Source organism: Podarcis erhardii, assembly GCF_964252035.2.
Source record: "Podarcis erhardii genome assembly, chromosome: 2".
Taxonomy (NCBI): Eukaryota; Metazoa; Chordata; class Lepidosauria; order Squamata; family Lacertidae; genus Podarcis; species Podarcis erhardii.
In genome coordinates, this window is record NC_138498.1 from 122,560,789 (window position 1) to 122,571,544 (window position 10,756).

General features: G+C 47.3%; 1 protein-coding gene across 1 annotated transcript; it reads right to left on the bottom strand.

The window, feature by feature from the left end:
* Positions 1-6,645: 6,645 nt before the first annotated feature.
* Positions 6,646-10,337, bottom strand: LOC309336960 (uncharacterized protein). Its single transcript, XM_081853501.1, has 2 exons — positions 9,760-10,337; positions 6,646-8,164 (listed from the first exon to the last, which is right to left on the bottom strand). The coding sequence occupies exons 1-2, from the start codon at positions 9,791-9,793 to the stop codon at positions 6,777-6,779; spliced, it is 1,422 nt and encodes a 473-aa protein (XP_081709627.1). The 5' UTR covers positions 9,794-10,337; the 3' UTR covers positions 6,646-6,776.
* Between the last annotated feature and the right edge of the window lie 419 nt (positions 10,338-10,756).

Sequence of the window (10,756 nt, forward strand, 5' to 3'; positions counted from 1 at the left end):
GTTGGAAGGGACCTTGAGGGTCATCTAGCTCAACCCCCTGCAATGCAGGAAAGTTTGGCCCAACGGGGGGCTCAAACCCCAGGATCCTGAGATTAAGAGTCGGATGCTCTACGGACTGAGGGCCAGGGGAATGTCCTCAGGCTGAAACCCGCTGCCAGTGAGGGGAAAGAGGAGGAGGAATGGAAGGGAGGCAGCCGTGTTACAGCTCCAGGATGGCAGAGGGAAAAGGAAAGGGATGTTTTTAAAGGTGGTGGGAAGATCATTTTTCAAGCATGACTCCACTTTCCTCACATGGCAAGGTTCAGGAGCCAGGCGCTCCTCTTTTATTATGGAAACGGCATATGGGAGCTCCACACCTGTTGTTGTTGTTTAGTCGTTTAGTCGTGTCCGACTCTTCATGACCCCATGGACCAGAGCACGCCAGGCACTTCTGTCTTCCACTGCCTCCCGCAGTTTGGTCAAACTCATGCTGGTAGCTTCGAGAACCTCTGTCATCCCCTTCTCCTTGTGCCCTCCACCTTTCCCAACACCAGGGTGTTTTCCAGGGAGTCTTCTCTTCTCATGAGGTGGCCAAAGTATTGGAGCCTCAGCTTCAGGATCTGTCCTTCCAGTGAGCACTCAGGGCTGATTTCCTTCAGAATGGAGATGTTTGTTCTTCTTGCAGTCCATGGGACTCTCCTCCAGCACCATAATTCAAAAGCATCAATTCTTGGGCGATCAGCCTTCTTTATTGTCCAGCTCTCACTTCCATACATCGCAACTGGGAAAACCATAGCTTTAACTATACGGACCTTTGTTGGCAAGGTGATGTCTCTCCTTTTCACCCCTTTTACCCCTTCATGGATCACTGCCTTGCTGTGGCAAAGGGGCTTGAATAACTCAGAGAAGCTATGAACTATGCCAAGCAGGGCACCAAGATGAACAGGTCATAGTGGAGAGTTTTGACCAAACGTGATCCACCTGGAGGAGGAACCGGCAAGCCACTGTTGATGATAATGCAGTGTCCCGTGCACAGCGGAAGGATGAGGAGTACGTGCCACATACTCTATATTGCTTTATTTACACTTCAAAGCTGGTAGATTACAGAAAAACATCTTGCCTCTGCCGGAGCAGAGAAAAGCATCCTCTCTCCTCTAAAGCACGGAGAGAACAAACACACACTGAACTGCAAAGAACAGTGAAAAACAGGAAACCAGTGTACGTCACATCCAGTCTCCCTTTCCCGTGGGAAAACCCAACAGCAATTGACTGTGGAATGTAAACATTGTCTTGTGACAAGCACTTTTGCTGCACAGTGAAAGAGAGCAGAAACCAACAGCCACTCCTGTATCCCTGCCAAGAAAACTCCATGGACAAAGACAACAGGCTCCACACCTAGGTAGGCTTATCATTCAACAGTAAAATATATTGGGCGGAAAAATGCCTGCAGGGCCTCTGAGGCTGCCCTTGCTTCTTCCTCCCTCCCAGGAACCTGTATCTTTCCCCACCACCTCCAAGCGTTTTCTCCCAGGACCCTCAGAAGGATGCTGGGAGTGAGGAAGCCCCCCTGGCAAGAAAACGAGGAAGGCTGCAGAGCCAGATTAAAGATAGACAGGAAAGGAAAGGAAATGATTTTAATGGTGGTGTGAAGAAGATCTTCTTTTAGGCATGACTCCAGGTTTCTTCTCTGGTGGGGTTCAGGAGAAAGACACCCCACTTTTAGCATGGAAACTGTGAGTGGGAGCTCCACACATGGGGAGGCTCCCACAGCCTAGTCGGTAGCCCCACCTTGGACGAAAGCTTGCTGCATTGCAGGGGGTTGGACTAGATGGCCCTCATGGTCCCTTCCAACTCTACGATTTCATGGTTCATCCAGGATTGGTTTGACCCATTGGGGTGAGAATTTGTGTCCATTTTCACAGCTCACAGCATCTCTCCTGCAAGCTTTCTTTGTAGGAACTTAGCTGGGATGTTGCATCAGTCCCACCCCCCACTCAATGGAGCACATAGAATCCTAGAGTTGGAAGAGACCACAAGGGCCATCGAGTCCAACCCCCTGCCAAGCAGGAAGCACCATCAGAGCACTCCTGACATATGGTTGTCAAGCCTCTGCTTAAAGACCTCCAAAGAAGGAGACTCCACCACACTCCTTGGCAGCAAATTCCACTGTCGAACAGCTCTTACTGTCAGGAAGTTCTTCCTAATGTTTAGGTGGAATCTTCTTTCTTGTAGTTTGGATCCATTGCTCCGTGTCCGCTTCTCTGGAGCAGCAGAAAACAACCTTTCTCCCTCCTCTAAGTGACATGTGGTGCCCAGAACTGGACACAGTACTCCAGGTGAGGTCTGTGTCCCATTGTGGCCCACAATCATCTCAGAATTAATAGGCATTCTGGAAATAATATTATAATGTGTTTATTAGCAACAGGGAGAGAGAAAGATGCCACTGGGGAGAGTTTGACCTAATTAGAAACCCTTCCTTTGCTTTGTCCCCCTGAAGATGTTGGCAAATTAGAACTAAAGAGCAATGCCTGATGTTAGGAACTTGGCCCTGGGGTGGCCTTCAGCTCTGGTCCATTTCTGGCCTGCAGATGTATAAAGGCAGCTCGCTGTGACTTGCCCTGCTCTCAGGCTTGGTTGGCAAAAGAGCCACGAACTCATGACTGTCTCAGCTGCCACCAAAAGGCTTTGTTGGGTGAGGGAAACATCACTGGCCAGTATGGGCCAGTGCCGTCTGTCTGATAATGGCAAAGGCGCTCTTGCTCCTCAAGCATAGTAATAAGAGCATAATAAACGTAAAACAGCAGCTCAAAGAGGAACACCTTGATGGGGGCCGGGAGGCTGCCTGGCAGCTGCCGCCATTGGGGGATGAGGGACTGAAAAGACTCCTTCTCAGCAAGGCACACAGTTGCATTTTGCAGCAACCAGCCACGAGGGGCTTCCAAGCCTTGCTGAGATTGTAATGGGAATTACGCTCTTAACTGGGCTCTTAGTCTTAGCAATGGTTTTAGAGTGAACTGAGATGTGCACTCCAACGGAAACTCTTTCCACAGTCAAAACAGGTACAGAATTAAGAACTTAATTCATTCTGGAGGTCCGTTCTTAAACTGAAACTGTTCTTAACCTGAAGCACCACTTTAGCTAGTGGGGCCTCCCGCTGCTGCTTCGCCGCCAGAGCACAATTTCTGTTCTCATCCTGAAGCAAAGTTCTTAACCTGAGGTAATATTTCTGGGTTAGCGGAGTCTGTAACCTGAAGTGTCTGTAACCCAAGGTACCACTGTATATGGTTTCTCCCCTGTGTGAATTTTTGATGATATATAAGGCCTGAGCTGTTAGTAAAGGCCTTTCTACACTCTAAACAGGCATATGGATTCTTCCCTGTGTGAATGTTTTGATGTACAGTGGTACCTTGGGTTACAGACGCTTCAGGTTACAGACTCCGCTAACCCAGAAATAGTACCTCGGGTTAAGAACTTTGCTTCAGGATGAGAACAGAAATCGTGCTCTGGTGGCGCAGTGGCAGCGGGAGGCCCCATTAGCTAAAGTGGTGCTTCAGGTTAAGAACAGTTTCAGGTTAAGAACGGACCTCTGAAACAAATTAAGTTCTTAACCCGAGGTACCACGGGTTACGATTTGAGCAGTGACAGAAGCCTTTGCCACGCTCCGAGCATTTGTATGGTTACCCTGGCTTGTGAATTCCACAATGTTTACTGCGGGAGCTGCTACTATTTAAGCTCTTTCCACACTCCAAGCATCTAAACGCTTTTTCTCCCGTGTGGATTCGCTCGTGTACAGTAAGTTCTGAATGCTCAAGGAAGCTCTTCCCACACTCCAAGCATTTGTGTGCTTTCTCCTCTGTGTGGATTCTGCGATGTGGGTTGAGGGTAGATTTACTTCTGAACACTTTGGTTTTTTCCCCCTGACAGTGTTTCTCCTGGCTGGGATTTGATGGCCGTCACCAGACTGCGTAAGAATGCCTTCATCACACCTGGTTCCTTCTGATGAGACCCGGGAACAACGACTGTCCTGTCCACCACATGCTGAAACTAAGAGAGGATCCTAATTAAGAGTGTAATCCCCATTATGGTGGTACCTTGGTGTGGCGATCACACATAGGGCCCCCGGACGTTTGACGGTCTATTGACCCTGTGCCGCCTCTGCCATTGCTTTTTCCGCTGCCACCACCCCGTATCTCACGGGGATGTTGCATTCGCAAAGTAAAGGAAGGATTGAACTCTGATGAATAAGAATACACACAGAGACTTGAACCAGCAAGACTCTGGGAAGGGTGCGTATAATAATCTCTCTGTGTCTGTCTCTCTCTCTGTCCCTCCAGCCCCTGGCCCAGGTCGTTTTATTCACAAAAGAACTTTTTACAGAGTGTTCGTAAGAGCCAATCAGATTTCTTCTGAGCATTTAAACAAACCTCAAGTGGGGACAAAGTTAAACTATAAACACTAGTTATCCATGCATACTTTTGGGGTAAATGAATGTATACTACAAAGGAGCGAATACAGCAACCCCGGAGGTCATAAACAATCAGTACACATGATAAGAAGGATGGCCAGGAGGACAGCGACCATTGTCACCTTAATGTGAAACCTGTTTCCTGGCCCTAAGATTAACACCCAAGGATTAATATATAAGAAAAGCTACATCAAAGAACCTGCCCACTATCTTTATGCCTGCCTGGCAAAGCAACTGCTGCGTAGGTGACATGTGGGGAAGAGAGGAATGGAACGGGGGTGCAGGGGTGTAGATTGATGAAGAATCATATAAAAATAGTTTAAACCCAGTCAACGCAATGCTTTCATTGCTGACACAGATGGCTTAGTCTATATTTGCTATAATTCCTCATAGCACTCCCACCTGATCACTACAGGGGACACACGGCGTCCAGTCAGTTGTTAACATAAATAAATAATCAAGTTTATTTTTAAATGCGGGAACAAGCTTATGGTTTCAGTTAGTTTTACTTGTCAGTTTCTTATTCTTAGTTTCTATCAACTCCAAACTGATTATTCCAACTACCTACAGTGGTGCCCCGCAAGACGAACGCCTCGCAAGACGGAAAACCCGCTAGACGAAAGGGTTTTCCGTTTTGGAGGCGCTTCGCAAAACAAATTTCCCTATGGGCTTGCTTCGCAAGACGAAAATGTCTTGCGAGTTCCTGCGGTTTTTTCCTCCCCCCCCCTTTTCCTAAGCCGCTAAGCCGCTTAACAGCCGATCCACTGATAAGCCGCTTAACAGCTGATCCGCTAAAAGCCGCTAGACCGCTAATAGCGCTAAGCTGTCAATGGGCTTGCTTCGCAAGACGAAAAAACCGCTATACGAAGAGCCTCACGGAATGGATTAATTTCGTCTTGCGAGGCACCACTGTATCTGACTCCACCTAACAATTCCTCTCACTCTCTCACAATACAACTCTACCAACCCACACCTAAACCTCCCTCCTCCTCCTTCAGCTCCCAAACCTCAACTGACTTTCAAAACCTCCCACTCTGTTACTCCCCCCTTGCATTCTCACCGGCCAATCACATCACACCTATTTTAACCCTTTCCTTATGACCCATCCTAGGAGGCAAACGTCACACTTGGTTCTCAAACGACTTAGTTGTCGAACAACTAAGCATTGGAACCCCAATGCTGCAAACCCAGAAGTAAGGGTTCCGGTTTGTGAACTTTTTTCCAGAACTTTTTTCCATGTTTGCAAAAGAACATGTCTGGGGGTGCCGAACTGAGTCTTTGACCCCGGTGAAAGAAAGCCTGGTTTCACCCCTGTGTTTGCCTGGCGGTCGCCACCCCCACCCCATATATTGTGCACCCCGTTCTTCCCAGCTTTTTTCCTTCTGGAATCCACTTGTTTGATGCATTACTGTCTTTTAATATTGTGTTGGAAGCCCCCCAGGGTGGCTGGGGAAGCCCAGCCAGATGGGTGGGATATAAATAATAAATTGTTATTTTATTACAGTGGTGCCTCGCAAGACGATTAATTAATTCGTTCCGCAAGTTTTTTCTTCTTGCGAGTTTTTCGTCTTGCGAAGCACGGTTTCCCATAGGAATGCATTGAAAATCAATTAATGCGTTCCTAGGGAGACCGCCTTCAGACCAGGTCCGGGAACAGACTGTCTGTCCCCGGACCTCCGCTGAAGGCTGACGGGGGGGGGGGGGGAGAAGGACTTTTCTCCCCACTGCCAGCCTTCAGAACAGCCTTCTGAAGGCTGGCTCGCTCGGGGCAGACATTCACAGCTTGGGGAGCCGTGCAGGACTTCCCCGCAGGGCTCTCCAAGCTGCGGATAGCAGCCTGCTGCCCCACACGAGGGGCGCTCTGAAGCAGAGCGCCCCTCGGGCGGGGCAGACATCTGCAGCTTGGGGTGCCCTGCAGGACTTACATTTACATCGCATTGTAAATGTATATTTACATCGCATTGTTGTACTTGGTCATCGTGTTGCCTTGGATATTACCGATAATTGTTTGCAACACAGGGGTTTAACTGTTTGGTTACCAGCTGAAAATCTGGCTGCTGATATTTGAGTCAGTTGAAGTTTTGGAGTACTTTTCAAAGCAGCGCCCATTGCAGTAATTGAACCTGGATGTAACTAAAGCGTATGTCACTGCAGCCAAACCAGTCCTCTCATAACACAGAAATTAATGTATAGGGTTTCCTCCAAGGGTTCTCAGATGTTGAAGAAGGCTGGTGCTCACATGGCTTTTTCCACACTTCGTACCTTCCTATAACTTCGCCGCTGTGTGTTTTAGTGTTTAGGAAGTCTTCCAATGTCCACACCCCATGCAGTTTTATGGGTTTTCGCCTGTGTGGGTTTTCTGATGTCCCGAAAGGTTTGCATTGTCACCGAAGCTTTTCCCACACCATGTTTTCTCTCCCATATGTATTCTTTGATGTCTAGCAAGCCGACTGTTTGCACTGAAGCTCTTTCCACACACCGTGCATTTAAATGGTTTCTCCCCTGTGTGCGTTCTCTGATGTAAAGTAAGAGCACTGCTGTCAATAAAGCACTTTCCACACTCCATACATTTATATGGCTTCCTTCCCGTGTGTGTTTTTTGATGTCTGCTAAGGTTACTACTCAGACTGAAGCTTTTCCCGCACACCGTGCATTTAAAGGGTCTCTCCCCTGTGTGGGTCCTTTGATGTAAAGTAAGGCCACTGCTGTCGTTGAAGCACTTCCCACAGCTGACACATTTGTACGGCTTCTCCCCTGTGTGTGTTCTCTGATGTGTCATCAGGCTACTGCTCTGACTAAAGCTTTTCCCACACTCCACACACTTAAACGGCTTCTCCTCTGTGTGCGTTCTCTGATGTGAAGTAAAGCTACTACAAGCGCTGAAGCTTTTTCCACACTCGATGCATGTATATGGTTTCTCCCCCGTGTGGATTCTCTGATGTAAAGTAAGGCTGCTGCTGCTACGGAAGCACTTTCCACACTCGGTACACTGACATGGCTTTTCCCCTGTGTGTGTTCTTTGATGTAACGTCAGGTTACCGCTCTGACTGAAGCTCTTTCCACACTCCTTGCATTTAAATGGCTTTTCCCCTTTGTGGATTCTCTGATGTTTAGTAAGGCTACTGACCTCAATGAAGCTCTTTCCACACTCGGCACATTTAAATGGCTTCTCCTCTGTGTGTGTTCTTTGGTGTAAAAGGAGGCTACTCCTCACACAAAAGCTCTTTCCACAATTCATGCAAGCGTACGGTTTCTCCTCCGCATGGGTGGCTTGATGTCGAGTGAGGCTACTGCTGTCACTGAAGCACTTCCCGCACTCCATACATTTATAAGGCTTCTCACCTGTATGTGTGTTTTTATGTCTAGTAAGGTTGCTTCTCAGATTGAAGCTCTTCCCACACTCGGTGCACGTATATGGTTTCTCTCCTGTGTGGATTCTGCAATGTATATTTAAGTTCGATTGATGTCTAAATGTTTTCCCACACACCAGGCATGTTTTACTGCTGTTCCTTTTGTGATCTTCCTGTTGGATCAGGGGTTCCTGGACAACAGCACTCTGGGAAACAGGGACCTCCTTCCTCCTATCCTCCGAGTAGTTTCTCTCATCCCTTTTTGGTCCTCTTTGATTTCCAAGCATCTTTTTTCCTGATTCATGCTCGGCTTTTCCCATTGACACCGAATATTTTTCCATATATTTCTCACTGCTCAATCCGTCATTCCCTGGGGGATGTGGGAAAAAAATATATGTATGAACTTCAAGGTAGAAACATGGGATAGTATCACAGGTTGCTCCTTCTCTGCTTTTAGCATTCCCAAGAAATGTGGGAGCATTGTACTGCTAGCTAAGGATTCCCTGCACCACCTAACAGTGGATCTCCAGGATCTCAGCCATTATTCTAACTTTGGGTATCTGAAGAAGTGTGCATGCACACAAAAGCTCACACCAATAACAAACTTAGTTGGTCTTTAAGGTGCTACAGGAATGATTTTTGTTTGTTTGTTTTGACTACGGCAGACCAACATGGCTACCTACCTGTAACTAGAACTATGGAAGGCACCACACTTATCCGCATGAAATGGAAGTCCATCAACCATCACCAAGAAACTTGCACAGGTACAGACTGACACCTTCTTTCTGACTAAATGCAAGAACCTGGACATTATACCTAAGGGTCTTAGAATTAAGAACCCTCTACAATCCACTTATCCTACTGAATATGCAAGGAAACTATGCCACACTTTCTCCAAGAAGCTGCTCAAACATCTGATCAGGTATCTGAAGAAGTGTGCATGCACACAAAAGCTCATACCAATAACAAACTTAGTTGGTCTCTAAGGTGCTACTGGAAGGAATTTGGGGGGGGGGGGAACAAGTGGAGCATCAGTTACCTACTGGATATTCAGAAGAAGATGCTGTTTTGGCATTTGGGGCACCTGCCTTTTCCTTGTCCTGCTGTGGAAAGGGCAGGCCTTCTGGCCTTGGGGCAGAGATGGGAACTTTTCAAACACTTAAGAAGCCCTCAAGAACATTTGGAGGCCTCCTCATGCCAGGTCAAATTGATTCTTCATCAAACCTCCGCATGGACTCATTCAACTAGCAGGTGGATCTCCCATGATCTCAGGGCTTTCCCACCAGCTGCTAGCTGATCCCTTTTCCCCCATGGAGATGCCAGAGGTTGAACATATGATCCTCTGTGTGCAGCCAGGTTCCTTTTCTAGACATATGTGGGGCTACCACTGAAGGTGACCTGGAAACTACAACTAATCCAGAATGTGGCAGCTAGACTGGTGACTGGGAGCAGCCGCCGAGACCATATAACACCGGTCCTGAAAGACCTACATTGGCTCCCAGTACATTTCCGAGCACAATTCAAAGTTTGGTGCTGAGTTTAAAGCCCTAAATGGCTTCAGCTTTGTATACCTGAAGAAGTGTCTCCACCCCCATCATCCAAATGGGACACTGACATCAAACTCCAAGGGCCTTCTGCCAGTTCCGTCACTGTGAGAAGTGAAGCTACAGGGAACCAGGCAGAGGGCCTTTTTGGGAGTGGCGTCCGCCCTGTTGAATGCCCTCCCATCAGATGTCACGGAAATAAACAACTGTCTGACTTTTAGAAGACATCTGAAGGCAGCCCTGTTTAGGTAAGTTTTAAATATTTGATGCTTTATTGTGTTTTTAATATTCTGTTGGGAGCCACCCAAAGTAGCTCGGGAAACCCAGCCAGATCAGCGGGGTATAAATAATAAATGGGGAATATGCCCCAAACGTCTTTCAGTCAAGGAATGGGGGTAGGGCGGGGGAAGTGTATCCTTACCTATAGAGGACTGTGTCTCATAATTCGCCTCCATGACCTTTGGTCTGGATCCAGCAGGGCCCAATACCTCTTTGGTGAAATGCCCAGCCACCTCTTTGAATGTTTATCCAGACCCTGGAGAAAGAGAATATACATAATTTTTCTTCTCCCTCTCTCCCAACACTAGAGCTCATGAGCAGCCCATGATGCTTCCATGTTGGAAGATTTAGGAAAAAAGAAAGGAAGCACTTCTTCATGAAGCAGAGTCAAACTATAGAACTTGCTCCCCCCAGGAGGCAAACATGGCCAGGAACTCCCTTTTTTATTTAAGAGTCCGATGAAACTAAATATTATGGGAGGTATCATGTAAACACTCTATGAGTTCGCATGAGCAAAGCCAGGATTTATTTCAGGGGGAATAAGCAGGGAATAAGTTAGGGGGGCAGAACTGAGTTACCTGTGATGCAGTTGGTCAGTTAGTTAAGCATTTTTATTTATTTACTTGATTTAGGGGGAGCAGTTGTAGCCCCCTGGCTAAGCCTATGTGAGCTCTCTAAAAACAGCACAGGCCAGCATGTCAATCCTTACATCTGACTTTAAGAAGACATCTGAAGGCAGCTCTGCTTAGGGAAGTTTTTAATGTTTGATCTTTTATTGCTTTTTTTAGTAACATTCTGTTGGGAGCTGCCCATGGGCAGGGTATAAATAAATTGTTGTTGTTGCCCTCACTCCACTCCCAAATGCGGCTTCCTCTTCCCCAATGCATCTGGTGATTGGTAGCACCAACAGGGTAAAGAACAGCTTCTATCCGTGGGCTGTTAGGCTGCTGAACGAAAAGATAACAACAGGGCAACTGACTTTCGGGTTTGGTGGGTGTGTGTCAGTAAACGACGGGAATTAAGACAATGAGAGCTGAGTGGGAGGGGGGTGCCCATGTAATCTGACTGTATACAAGTTGTACAAGCGACAATAAAGTATTTCCATTTTCAATTTCAATCTGGTCCCCCTACCCAAGCTG